General features: G+C 43.5%; 1 protein-coding gene across 2 annotated transcripts in view; it reads right to left on the bottom strand.

Moving 5' to 3' along the window:
• LOC135199256 (uncharacterized) overlaps window positions 1-14,353 on the bottom strand; it is a 155,619-nt gene that overhangs the window by 49,007 nt on the left and 92,259 nt on the right. For both annotated transcript variants that reach the window (XM_064227145.1, XM_064227144.1), the window contains one exon: window positions 2,729-5,955. In XM_064227145.1, coding sequence (XP_064083215.1) covers window positions 2,757-5,945 — 3,189 coding nt within the window. In that variant the 5' untranslated portion in view covers window positions 5,946-5,955 and the 3' untranslated portion in view covers window positions 2,729-2,756. The remainder of the gene's footprint in view (window positions 1-2,728; window positions 5,956-14,353) is intronic.

Raw genomic sequence — 14,353 nt, 5'->3', positions numbered from 1 at the left:
CTTCCTCAAGGCCAGGAGGGTGAGCAGGGGCATTGTCCAACAACAGTAGACATTTCAGAGGGAGGCACTTCTCTTCCTAGAATTTCTTCACTGTCGGGCCGAAACAGATTTACCCACTCGGTGAACAAGTCTCGTTACCCAAGCTTTCGCATTAGCCCTCCACATCACTGGAAGCTTCTCCTTTAGCACTTTGTGGGCCTTGAAGGCTTGAGGAGTCTCCGAATGATAAACAAGTAGGGGCTTCACCTTGCAATCCCCACTGGCGTTGGAACAAAGTGTGAGCGTAAGCCTGTCTTTCATAGGCTTATGCCTGGGTAGCTTCTTCTCTTCCTCCATATGTATGTCCGACGAGGCATTTTTTTTCCAGAAAAGGACAGTCTCTTCACAGTTGAAGACTTGCTGAGAATTAATAAAGGCTTCGGCCACTTTCGTGTCCGAGCTGGCCACCTCCCCATGCCGTACCACCGAATGGATGCCACTCTGTTTCCGGAATTTTTCAAACCACCCTTGAGAAGCCTTGAAGCCTGGGGTTGTCGTCGATGTTCCTTCTCCTCCGTCATCTTCGGCCTGGGATATCAAAACGCCGAAAATAGCGCTGGCCTTGTGGGAGATTGCCGTCTCAGTCATCGTATCGCCAGCAATTACTTTGTCTTTTATCCAGACAAGAAGCAGCCTCCATCTCGTCGTGCACGTGGCTCCTCTTGTTAGACAAAATTGTCACCCCCTTGGAAGGTGTAGCTGCTTTGATGGCTTCCTTCTACTTAATGATGGTGCCTATCGTCAACGGATTTCGGCCGTATTCCTTAGCGATCAAACTCAACCGCATGCCAGCTTCATATTTTTTAATGATCTCCATCTTCGTCTCCATAGAAAGCATTCTCTTCTTTCCGTGAACTTCAGCAACATTCTTGGGACCCATGACTACTTATACTGTACGTAATTAAGTTATATAGTATATATGTACTAAAGTTCTAACACAACACGAAATCACTAACGAATTTACGTTAATAAACGAAATCGTATAGAACGAACGAATTCTGCGTGCGTACGATAACGATGCTGCAACCGAGTGGTCGAAGAAGAACGGCTTTACGTAGAGCACGATGGGAGAGATGCTGACCAATAGGAGAGCAGGATCTTACGGCGTTGTCTAGCATCAGGAACCAATGGGAGAGCGGGAGGATGGCGTCGAGTCTACTCAGTTGGCGGCGCTCCAGTTTTAAAATTGTTATCGGGACTTTACAGCAACAACCTTTCGTAACCTGAACTATTTTTGTATGTAGAGCCAAAAAAATCTTCTTATTTGCTTTAGTAACTTGAATTTTTCGTAAACTGGGACTTTCGTATGTCAAGGTACCACTGCACTTGATATTTGCAAGTCAACAAAGTTTACAAGTACCATACTTTGTTATGTACATATATGGCTATGCCTGTATTTCCTTCTTCTCCTGTAGATGTAGATACTAAAGTATATTTACCTTTTGTTGATATTGTTTTATTGACATGTTGTAAACATAATATTATTGGTTCGTATTCTCTCAGTAAGCGTTGTAATTCTCCCAAATTCCCAAGACCTTAAAGAGGTTACGAACTAGATGAGAAACCCCCTCGAGGAGGCAGACGCTCCCAAGGAAGAAGGAGCTTTCCTGGTTGCATAGAAACTGTAACGCTTCATTAGGAGCAAAGGAGGGAAGGCGAAAGACGCTTAGCCTTGTTCCCTCTTAGAAGACAGCTACTCATCCTCATAGCGAAGAGCCTGCCAAGCTGCAGAGGATAGGACTAACTTAGGAAGGAGATAAACTAGGAGTGGTAGGTGCCAAATGGTCTGGAAAATAATCCTAAAGAAACCTCACCAAAGAAGTGTATATTGCAAGAGGTTGAGCTGTGTCCTGCTCTAAATCCTGCTCTTGCTCTTCATTCTCTGAAGACACAAGTGACAGGGGCGGTTCTTCCTTCTTTGACTGCGGCGTCTTACCCTTAAAGAAGGACTACAACTCTTTGAAGTTCTGTTGAAAAGGAAAGCCAAAATACCATCCAAATGAAGATGAAGAAGGTCCACAGAGCTAATGATGTTACCTGGGAGCTGGCACAAATCCAATTGAGGGGTGCGATGTCGTCATACCTGTTTACCATAAACGGTTGGTAACTGGTTACCTGTACTAGCAATGCCGGCGCCACCATGAAAGTTTTAATTTTGGTCTGCCCTGGTAGGGACCCTACAGTTGAATAATTGCTAGGTAAGACCTTGAATAAAATTATTCATTACTAAAAATATTAAACAAACTTGACTTCAATATCATCAAAGTCAGTTATTTTATAAATCACCAAAATTCCTGAGATAGAAAATTTAGCATTATATTATATCATATCGGTTGGTCTTTGTACTTTGATTACAAATATGAATACCACAAGATGTCAGGAAAAATCTTAAGACACAATAAAACCAGTTATGACATAAATGACTAAACAATAAAAAAAGGGAAAACTATTGCATTTTGTATATTAATGGAACAGATGTTTTTAAGCTAAGATTGATCACAATGTAATTACAAACATAAATTCTAAATTTTCTACCTCTTGCTTGGACAAAGTGAGTGGGATACCAACACAATCTTTTGTGGAACCAGCTTTCACAAGTCTGGCATCCCAACCATAGAAAATTTGCTCCACTCTTCCCTTTGAATGCCCCACATTCATTCAATTAACTTTCGCTGTCATCATCGCTTACCTCAGTTCCTCAACACCACTGAAATCCCTCAATCATTGTCTTCATCTAGCATTTGCGGTTTGGCAGTGTTCTTGCCTTTCCCCTTCCCTTCGCTTTGCTTCTTTTTCCCAGCTTTTTTTGCTTCTATTTCCTTCTTACGCTGCTCCTTTTTCTCTTCAAATAGCCTTTCCTTCCTTTCTTTCATCTTCAAGTATCTTTTAGAGTCTGATGTTCGCTCAGCAATTCCTGGAGGTGTTGTTGCAGAGGGAATCCCAGATGTGCCAAGTAAAGAGATGTCACTACTACTAAGTTGGTACTGACGCCCACTTTTAGAGGGAATTGCTTGTGGGAAAGGTGCAATTTCACTAGCATCTGCCAGAGGCCGAGTTTCCCCAGCATATGGATTCCTCTCAGCAGGACACGGCTTAATCATCTCAAGTTGCCTCCATAGCATGTAAGACATGCTTGGGGAAGGAACCCAACCTACATCAGTCTTCCTGCTTTTGTAAAGGGCTAATTCATCCGGTGGGAGCACAGCCTCTAAACGCTTCAGCTGTGCTCTTTGTCCCATGATAAAACCTTGGTTGAAGATTTCCTCGTAAGATGGGTAAGATGTGGGTTCTACTACTGATGTAACTGTAGAGGTCTCCGGAAGTTGGACAGCAGAAGCCTCCTCTTCTTTTTCTGCCGTAACAAACCTGGAGGTGTCGATGGCATTGGGGTTGAAAGGGACCAAACCTGTCGACCGGAATCCACTTATTATATTTTCACTCATATTACCTTCTCTCATGGCCATCATTAATACATATGGGAAATGTTTTCTTGGCATGTCCACGGCTGAAAGTTCCCCCCAGACTTTGTTGTATACCCTTCTGTACTCTGCCTTGAGTGGTTTAAATACAGACACATCAAGTGGCTGCATTACATGGGAGGAGTAGGGAGGAAGGTAGTACATAAGGATTTTCTTATCACGGGCAAATCTTAGAGTGTACCAATTTAAGTGGCTTAAGAAACCATCTAAAATTAAAAGAACAGGTCTTCTAATATCCTTTTTCACAAGCTCATCTTCAAAAATGTTACCCAGCCAGTCATGAAACAGGGCTGGTGTCATCAACCCAGAATCAGAGCACCCTCTACGGTAAGAATCTGCTTCCAAATCCTGGTGCTTCACATATACAGACGGATTTTTCCCTTTATTAACTATAAAAGGCCTCATGAGACTTCCATCAGCTGAAGCAGAGCACAGGACAGTCAACATTTTCTTCTCCATTCCTGACACTTTAAAAGCAGCCCGTGTACCCTTCTTATCACAAACCTCGGAAGTCTCGTCTTGTGCGCTGATGACAATACCTGTCTCATTGCAGGTGAAAACTCGTGATGCATTGTCTGGGCTTAAAAATTCATTTGCATTTAGGCCCTCAGCCACTAAAAAGGCTTCCAAATTTTGGAAAAATGTGGAGATTGTTTTTGAGGTTAAGGTACCCTTCAACTGACCTAGATTTTCCGGTAATTGGTTGGACACCTCAGGGTGTCGCTTCAGAAATCTGTTCATCCATCCATGAGTCGGTATATTTTTATTTTGGAAAATTTTCTTCTTCTTTTGATTAAGAATATGCTGGACTACCAATGGCAGACTCTGTTTGGTCTGAGGATGGCCAATCCTAGCCATTTCAAGGCACCAGTCTACTATGTCCCTTTCTACATCAGCAGACAGCCATGGCACACCCTTTTGTGGGCTCTTATCCAGGCCCATTTGTAAGTATTTTCTTATAGTGTTACGGCCTATTGAATATTTTTTAGCAGTCTGACGTATTGGTATCCCTGCTTCCACCTCTGCCAAAGCCTTTCTGATTACCTCGTAAGATGAGGTTGCTACTACTGATGTAACTGTAGAGGTCTCTGGAAGTTGGACAGCAGAAGCATCCTCTTGTTTTATTGCCGTAACAAACCCGGAGGTGTTGATGGCATTGGGGTTGAAAGGGACCAAACCTGTCGACCGGAATCCACTTATTATATTTTCACTCATATTACCTTCTCTCATGGCCATCGTTAATACATATGGGAAATGTTTTCTTGGCATGTCCACAGCTGAAAGTTCCCCCCAGACTTTGTTGTATACCCTTCTGTACTCTGCCTTGAGTGGCTTAAATACAGACACATCAAGTGGCTGCATTACATGGGAGGAGTAGGGAGGAAGGTAGTACATAAGGATTTTCTTATCACGGGCATATCTTAGAGTTTCCAAATTTAAGTGGCTTAAGAAACCATCCAAAATTAAAAGAACAGGTCTTCTAATATCCTTATTCACAAGCTCATCTTCAAAAATGTTACCCAGCCAGTCATGAAACAGGGCTGGTGTCATCAACCCAGAATCAGAGCATCCTCTACGGTAAGAATCTGCCTCCAAATCCTGGTGATTCATATATACAGACGGATTTTTCCCTTTATTAACTATAAAAGGCCTCATGAGACTTCCATCAGCTGAAGCACAGCACAGGACAGTCATCATGGGCTTCCCCATTCCTGACACTTTCCAAGAAGCCACAGTACCCTTTTTATCCCAAACCTTGGAAGTCTCGTCTTGTGCGCCGATGACAATACCTGTCTTATTGCAGGTGAAAACTCGCGATGCATTGTCTGGGCTTAAAAATTCATTTGCATTTAGGCCCTCATCCATTAAAAAGGCTTCCAAGTTTTGAAAAAAGGTGAAGATCTTATTTGGAGTTATGGAAGCCCTCAAGTGACCAAGATTTTCTGGTATCCAGTTGGACACCTCAGGGTGACGCTTCAGGAACCTGTTTATCCATCCATGAGATGGTAGATTTTCATTTTGGAAAATTTTCTTCTTATTTTGATTAAGAATATGCTGGACTACCAATGGCAGACTCTGTTTGGTCTGAGGATGGCCAATCCTAGCCATTTCAAGGCACCAGTCTACTATATCCCTTTCTACATCAGCAGACAGCCATGGCACACCCTTTTGTGGACTTTTATCCAGGCCCATTTGTAAGTATTTTCTTATAGTGTTACGGCCTATTGAATATTTTTTAGCAATCTGACGTATTGATATCCCTGCTTCCACCTCTGCCAAAGCCTTTCTGAGCATTTCTCTCCATTCTTCTTCTGACAGCTTCTGTGGAATGCGCACTTCTGACTCTCCTACCGTATCAGGCTTCCCCTCTTCAACCTCCAAGCCGCCTGAACCTTCGGGCAAATTTGTCCCTGTATGTTCAGCCATGACTCAAAGCCTACAAAATAGAGAAAAAAAGTGGACATTAGAGTACTGCTTAGTCCATTCTATGACTGCTCTCATGATAGATCCAAATCATACGTATACATATATACACTCTAAAATTCCTTGCACACTTCCAATATTAGTTTAGACCTAGGGTTGCCAGACATCCTATTTTTCTGGGACATGTTCCAATTTTAATCATTTTGTCCCCTGTACCCCGCTGACCCTTCTGTGACACCTGTATTGTCCCGATTTTAGTTCACCATAATAATTCCTACTTGAAGTGAATGACTACTACGTTACTTGGTATGACTATCTTCTGAGGGATTTTATCTTCAGAAGGTTTTGATCACTTTCCATGGAAGTTATTGGACACTTTTCCAGCATGGGAACAAGTCCAATCATCTCGTCATGTTAAAAAACAAAGATTGAAAAACTGACGCCAACATCCTTTTTTGACAGCAGTCAGCATTGAAAAAACTCCTTGATAAACATATGGAGATCAAGCCTGATGAATGAGTGACCATGCTGTGCAATGAAAGATGAAGTTCTATATGTCATTCAGCAGATGGAATTGAAAGAACAATATTCAGAGATGTTAAATTTGTGCCAGTATTTATTAAGCATTCCACCTCAAAATGCTAATGGTGAGCGTGCATTCTCAATCATGAATATCCAATGGACTGAAGAGTGAAACAAGTTGGATGTGGCTTCTGTGGAAGCCGTCTTTCAATGCACATGGATCCTTAATTTCAATGCAAAGAATTTCATAGGTAGGTGTTGGAAAATAGGGACCTGATAAAAATGATATTATGATACAATAAAGTTTTATACATACTTACCTGGCAGATATATACTTAGCTATTAGACTCCGTCGCCTGACAGAATTTCGAATTTCGCGCACACGCTACAGGTAGGTCAGGTGATCTACCGCTCTGCCGCTGGGTGGCAGGAATAGGAACCATTCCCGTTTTCCATCAGATTTTCTCTATACCATCTGTCTCCTGAGGGGAGGATGGGTGGGCAATTAATTGTATATATCTGCCAGGTAAGTATGTATAAAACTTTATTGTATCATAACAATATCATTTTTATACATTCAACTTACCTGTCAGATATATACTTAGCTGATTCACACCATTGGAGGAGGGTAAAAGACAGCTAATAACTGACTTAAACAGAAATCACAACATACGTTGTAGGTAATAAATAATTAAAACCTTGGTTCCTACCTGTTTAGACTGAAGACTTCATGGTTAATGCCCAGGAGTCTGCTTAGACTCAAGAGCCTCAGCGAGATATTGATCTATTGCTAAGAGTTCTTGTAGGTCTGCCAAAGGGGTCTTATCCACTTACTTGGCCGATCCTAGAAGGGCTATGTCAAAGGGTTTCGATCCACTTATATGACAAGAACCTTTTTCAAGGAGCACAATACCGATCCCGATCACCTTAACCTAATTCCATGTTAGTTCTAAGATTGCAAGGAGTTATCCCCGAACCCCTTGCAAACGACTAATAACTCAATCACAAATACATTACACTTAACTTTTACTAAAGATAAAAACAAAAAATAATTTTGTACAACCCAGCTTCTAAGACCTATTCGCAGTCTCTTACTGGCAAAAGCAATGGCCGCCTGTGTGACATCAAGCACTCCTGCCAGTAGAAAACCTTGACACTCTCAAAAGGGAGGTTTACGTACAATATTAGACAAAGTCTTTTGTACAACTCGGCTTATAAGGCACATTTCCAGTTCCTTACTGACAAGGACAACGGCCACCTGTGCGACATCAAGCACCCTTGCCAGCAGAAAACCAGAAACCTGTCTCAAAAAAAGGAGGTTTACGTACCATAAAAGACACAGTCTCTAGTACAGCCCAGCCTGTAAGATAAACTCACAGTTCCTTACTTAACAAAGGCAACGGCCGCCTGTGCGACATCAAGCCCTTATGTAAGTAGAAACCTAGAACCCATCTCAAAGGGAAGGTTTAAGTATAATTATAAAATTCTAATATTTGAATTTAAGGATCGGTATGCGTTCCAAGTCCCAGCACTGTATCCGCTGATACAAAAGGACCCAGAGAGAAGCACTTCTCATAGGTAATTCTAACATCTTTAAGATAGTGTGATGCGAATACCGAGTTGCATCTCCAGTAGGTCGCATTTATAATGTCCTTCATGGACATGTTCTTCTGGAAAGATAAAGATGTGGCCACAGCTCTTACCTCATGAGCCTTTACTCGTAGAGTCTTTAAGGAATCATCTGCACATTTGCTGTGAGCTTCCGTAATAACACTTCTGACAAAATATGCTAAAGCATTTTTGGACATCGGTCTCTTCGTATCACGAACTGCGCACCACAAACTTTGTTTACATCCCCCTAGCTCTTCTTTCTTTTTAAGATAGAACTTAAGAGCTCTAACAGGGCATAACGTTCTTTCAATTTCCTCTCCCACCAAGGTTGAAAGACTTTTCACCTCAAAACTCCTAGGCCACGGTTTTGAAGGGTTTTCGTTCTTGGCCAGAAATAGAGTTTGGAAAGAACAGATGGCTGCGTCTTTCTTAAAACCCACCCGAGTCGAGGGCGTGGATTTCACTTGTTCTTTTAGCCGTAGCTAAGGAAAGGAGGAAAATACATTTTCTCGTCCAATCTCTGAACGAGGCATGGTTGGGAGGTTCAAATTTATCTGACGAAAGGAATTTAAGTACTATATCTAGATTCCAGCTTGGAGGAACCGAGGATATAGATTTAGATGTTTCAAACGATCTTATTAGATCGTGTAGATCTTTATCTTCCGCCAAATTTAAACCCCTGTTTCTAAATACTGCCGAGAGCATGCTTCGGTATCCTCTTATAGTAGAAACCGATAGATGGGATTCCTCTCTAAGGAATAACAGAAAATCGGCTACATTGGTCACAGAGGTATCGGAGGAGGACAGTTTATTCTTCCTACACCATCTTCTGAACACATCCCACTTCGACTGATAGACCCGAATAGTTGACGATCTTCGGGCTCTAGCAATTGCTTTCGAAGCTTTGCTTGAAAAGCCTCTCGCTCTGACCAATCTTTCGATAGTCGAAAGGCAGTCAGAAAGAGAGCGGGGACGTTTTGATGGTACCTCTCGAAGTGGGGTTGTCTGAGAAGATCTATCCTGTTTGGAAGAGATCTTGGGTTGTCCACTGTCCATTCCTGTACCTCTGTGAACCAATCTTGAGATGGCCAAACCGGGGCGATGAGAGTTAGTTTCGTCCCTGTTGATGCTACGAATTTCTTCATTACTACGCCTAGTAGCTTGAATGAAGGGAAGGCGTAAGCATCGAGTCCTGACCACTCCAGTAGCATGGCATCCACCGCTATCGCTCTCGGGTCTTCGACTGAGGAGCAGAAGTTCTCTATTCTCTTTGATAGGAACGTTGCAAATAAATCTATTTGTGGCCTTCCCCACAGGGTCCACAGGCTTTGACACACTTGCTCGTGGAGAGACCACTCCGTGGGGAGAACTTGATTTGTCCTGCTGAGTCTGTCTGCTCTGACATTCTTTTCTCCCCTCACAAATCTGGTTAGGAGGGTAATGTTCTTCTCCTCCGCCCATGACAACAGATCTCTCGTTATTTCGTAAAGGGAAAACGAGTGCGTCCCCCGCTGTTTTCTGATATAAGCCAACGCCGTGGTATTGTCTGCGTTGACTTGTATCACCTGATTTCTTACTTCTGTTTCGAAGGATCTCAGTGCCAGGAACACTGCATACAGTTCTTTGGCATTTATATGCCAGTCCTTTTGCTCTTTCTCCCATTTGCCCGACACTTCTCTTACTCCTAGAGTCGCTCCCCATCCCATCTCTGAAGCGTCTGAGAACAAGATTTGGTCTGGGTTCCGAACCTCTAGAGACATTCTCTCGTTCTTTTTTAGAGGGTGCAGCCACCACTTCAGGTGCTTCTTCACTTCTATTGGAATAGAGAAAGTGTCCGACAGTCGCCCCTCTTTCCAACTCCACGATCGTCTTAGGAAGAATTGAAGCGGGTGTAGATGAAGTCTCCCTAGGGACACGAACTGTTCTAGGGAGGAAAGAGTCCCTAGAAGGCTTAGCCACTCCCTGGCTGAACTCCTTTCTTTCTTTAGAAAGGTCGTGACCTTCTGAATCCCTCGAAGTATTCTTTCCTGGGAAGGAAAAGCCCGAAAATCCCGAGAATTCATCTGAATCCCCAAATAGACTAAGTCCTGACTGGGGATCATCTGCGATTTCTCGAGATTCACGAGCAATCCTAGAGATTTTGTCAAATCGAGTGTTTTCTGTAAATCCTCCAAACATTGCTTCTGAGATCTGGCTCTTATTACCCAATCGTCTAGGTATAGGGAGATGTTTATGCCTTCCAGATGTAGCCATCTGGCTACATTCCGCATCAGATACGTAAATACCTGCGGAGCAATCCTAGAGATTTTGTCAAATCGAGTGTTTTCTGTAAATCCTCCAAACATTGCTTCTGAGATTTGGCTCTTATTAGCCAATCGTCTAGGTATAGGGAGATGTTTATGCCTTCCAGATGTAGCCATCTGGCTACATTCCGCATCAGATACGTAAATACCTGCGGAGCTGTGGAGAGGCCGAAGCACAAGGCCCTGAACTGGTAGATCTTTCCTTGTATCATAAACCTGAGATACTTCTTCGACGATGGGTGAATAGGAACGTGAAAGTAGGCATCCTGAAGGTCCAGCGAGACCATCCAGTCTCCCCGACGCAGGGCTGAAAGCACCGAGGCAGAAGTCTCCATGGAGAACTTCTTCTTTTCTACGTAACGGTTCAGGATGCTCACATCCAGGACCGGTCTCCATCCTCCTGATGCCTTCGGTACTAAGAACAGGCGGTTGTAAAACCCCGGGGAGAATGGATCCTGAACCTCTTCTATTGCCTCTTTGTTCCTCATCGTTATTACCATCTGAAGAAGTGTCTCTCTCAGAACAGGGTCCTTGTACTTTGCCGACAGTTCCTTTGGAGATGTTGACAAAGGTGGTCTGTCCAGAAAGGGTACAATGTATCCCTTTTCCAGAACAGACAACGTCCAAGGGTCATCTTCCCTTAATGCCCAAGCCCCTACAAAGTTTAGGAGTCTGGCCCCTACAGATGTTTGGAGGACTTCGCTGCTACTTAGACTTCTTGAAGGCCCGAAAGGAGGACCTTCCTCGTTTATCCGATGTCTTCCTTTTAGTTGGAGGTCGAGAGGCAGAACCTCTCCGAAAGGGCACAATAGGTGTACGAACAGCCTTCTTTGCAACTGGTACTGCTGGCCTTGTCTTCTTGGTGGATTGAACCAAGAGATCTTGGGTTGCCTTTTCAGAAAGAGACTTTGAGATATCCTTCACCAAGTGAGAAGGAAAAAGGTGATCCGAGAGAGGAGCATACAAGAGGGCTGACCTCTGGGAAGGAGATACTGCTTTTATTAGGAACGATCCAAACAAAGATCTCTTCTTCACAATTCCCGATCCAAATAGGGATGTCAGCTCTCCCGAACCATCCTGTACTGCCTTATCCATACAGGATAATATACTATGTAAGACTTCCGGGTCCAAAACGTCCGGTTCTTTGGCCTTTTTAGCCAGCACCCCAAGGGACCAATCCAGGAAGTTAAATACTTCTAATATATGGAAAAGTCCCTTAAGGTGCTGATCCAATTCTGACATGCTCCAGTAAGCTTTCGCTGAGTTCAACGAGTGTCTCCTCGAAGCTTCAACTAAGCTTGAAAAATCAGCTTCCGAGGAAGATGGAAGCATAAGCCCCATGGCTTCCTCCGTTCTATACCATATCCCTCTCCTACCTCCGAGCTTACAGGGAGGAGAGCAATAAACTGTCTTTAAAGCTTCCTTCTTCGAGCTCATCCATGTATTTAAGGATTGAAGCGCCTTTTTCATTGATATGGCTGGCTTCATCTTTAAATATGAAGAGGACTTAGGAGTTTTCGTACTCGAGAAAAGAGATCTAGGAGGAGGAGGAGCTGCAGGGCTTAGAGAATCTCCAAACTCTTGAAGGAGAAGAGAAGCCAATACTTTATAATTGGAAACACCCTCGTTGGTTGGGGTTTCCTCCTCCGACATGTCTTCCAATTCTACCATAGAAGGGGAGCAAGTTCTTTTGTGAGAATCTCTATCTGGAGATCTTGTTTCCTTAGGAGAAATACTTCTGGAAGGAGAGAGACTAACAGATCTAGAAGTCTTCTCTTTCCTTTCCACTGATCTTCCCTGAGACATGGAAGTGGAAACTGTCACTTTCGAAGGACCAGGTTCCCTTTGTGGAGTTCGATTCTCCCTAGTATGAGTAGGACTTCTAATTCCTGGAGAATCACTATTTGACGACATTATATGTCTACCTGGAGTTCCGCTCCTGAAAGGAGCCTGGCGCCTTATTGATCCTTTGCTACTGCCTGGCGCTTCTCGCCTGGCTGGCTCTTCACGCCAAATTTGTGCCTCGTTTCTGGCTGGCGCATCGCGCCTGGTTGGCTCTTCGCGCTTGGCTGGCGCTTTGCGCCTGTCTGGTGCTTCATGTCTGTCTTGCACCACATTTGAGTAAATATCCTTATCCCTGAATGCTTCTTTTCTGTTATCCGGAGCTTCTGCAAACCTTTTCCAGTTGTCATATTCATCCGGAGAAAAACCACTTCCTGGCTCTTCGTGCCCAGATAGTGTATTGCGCCTGGCTGGCGCTTGGCGCCTGGCTGGCGCTTGGCACTCGGCTGGCACTTGAACACGTCGTCTCGCGGGTCTGTGTAAGATAGACGAAACTGAAGACTCCACATCTGAAGAAGAAACTTCCTTTCTTGGAGCTTCATAATAAGGAGCTTTAGATTTCTTCACCGGAAGACTAGAATCCTTTCTTCTGGGAGGATCTCTAGACAGGACTCCGACCAGAGAAGCAATTGACTCCTGCATATTCTTCAATATTCTAGTAGTTTCAGTCCTTTGGTCTAAAGGAGGGGAAGGAGAGCAGTCTTTCTCCATTTCCCAAGACTTTGCGGGAGATAGCATTCTTTTTGCTTTCTTGCTCTCTGTTGGTAAATCCTCCGAAAATCGTTCCGGACTCGAATTTAATCCAGTTTCTCCCCAGTTCCTCTTCAGGGGACGAGACAGATCCGCCGATCTCCATCCTCGTTTGGGAGAAGAATTTTCAGATGATGAAAAACATTCACGGAGAACGCTTTTTCTATAGCGTTCTTTGGCAGTCTGCGGTGTTACAGATTCTGCCGAAGAGACGTCTGACTGGTGGGGATTCTCCACAACCTCCGTACGGCTTTTGACATTCCTTCTCCTCTGGGCTTGGGAGCTTGAAAGAGGTCTAGGCCTGGGAGCGTTGTGGAGCCAATCAGACGGCACCTCCACTGCACTGGGGACACTCACATCACTATCCACCGCACTAATATTCTGTTTACCTTCAATAGCAGCCATTTTCATAAGGGCTGCTTTAAGACTTGCAATTTCCGAAGCAGATTCCGTAGGATCTGCATTCGGTGAAGGTCCTGAAATATTAGAAGGAGCATTCATCATATTAGAAGAGGGTACAAAATTACTTACCAAGTCACTTGAAGAAAGAGAGCTAGGCTTGGTTTTGGAAGAAGACTTCCTTAACCGGTCTTTCTCTAACTTCTTCAAGTAAGAAGTTAGAGACTTCCACCCTTCAGCACTTAAACTCTCACATTCACGACAAGTGTTATCGATAGAGCATTCATAATTTCTACACACTCTACAGACAGTGTGAGGATCAACCGAAGCTTTCGGCATCCTCACCTTGCACCCTTCATTCACACACATTCTCACCACACTTCCAGAGTCAGACATCATGATGAAAAAACCAATACAAATCCAAACAATGGTCCACAAAAGCGTATGTCAGTCCAACGATCCAAATACGTCACCAAAAGGTCCAAAACGAAGATCAATTGCGATTCAAAAAACGAAATCCAGCCGGAGATACCAACAACGTTGTTGCCAGTATGGCCGACAGAGAAAATCTGAGAAAACGGGAATGGTTCCTATTCCTGCCACCCAGCGGCAGAGCGGTACACCTGACCTACCTGTAGCGTGTGCGCGAAATTCGAAATTCTGTCGGCCGACGGAGTCTAACAGCTAAGTATATATCTGACAGGTAAGTTGAATGTATAAAAATAGCAAAATCACCAGAGAAATATAAATAATGATTTTAGTTCCTTGCATATTTTTTATTTCTATTCATAGTCATATGCTCCCAATGAAAAGAATTTTTAAGTACAGTTTCTGTATTTAATTTTCATACTGATTACTAATTTTCCCAATTATTCTCCTTTTGTTTACTTTCTGGATTTTTGTCTGATTATTAACCCTCTTACACCGATTGGACGTATTAAACGTTGAGTCAAAATGTCTCCCGTATGCCGATTGGACGTATCA

Source organism: Macrobrachium nipponense, chromosome 25 (genome assembly GCF_015104395.2).
Source record: "Macrobrachium nipponense isolate FS-2020 chromosome 25, ASM1510439v2, whole genome shotgun sequence".
NCBI classification, from domain to species: Eukaryota; Metazoa; Arthropoda; class Malacostraca; order Decapoda; family Palaemonidae; genus Macrobrachium; species Macrobrachium nipponense.
This window is presented reverse-complemented; position numbering and strand designations above follow the sequence as displayed.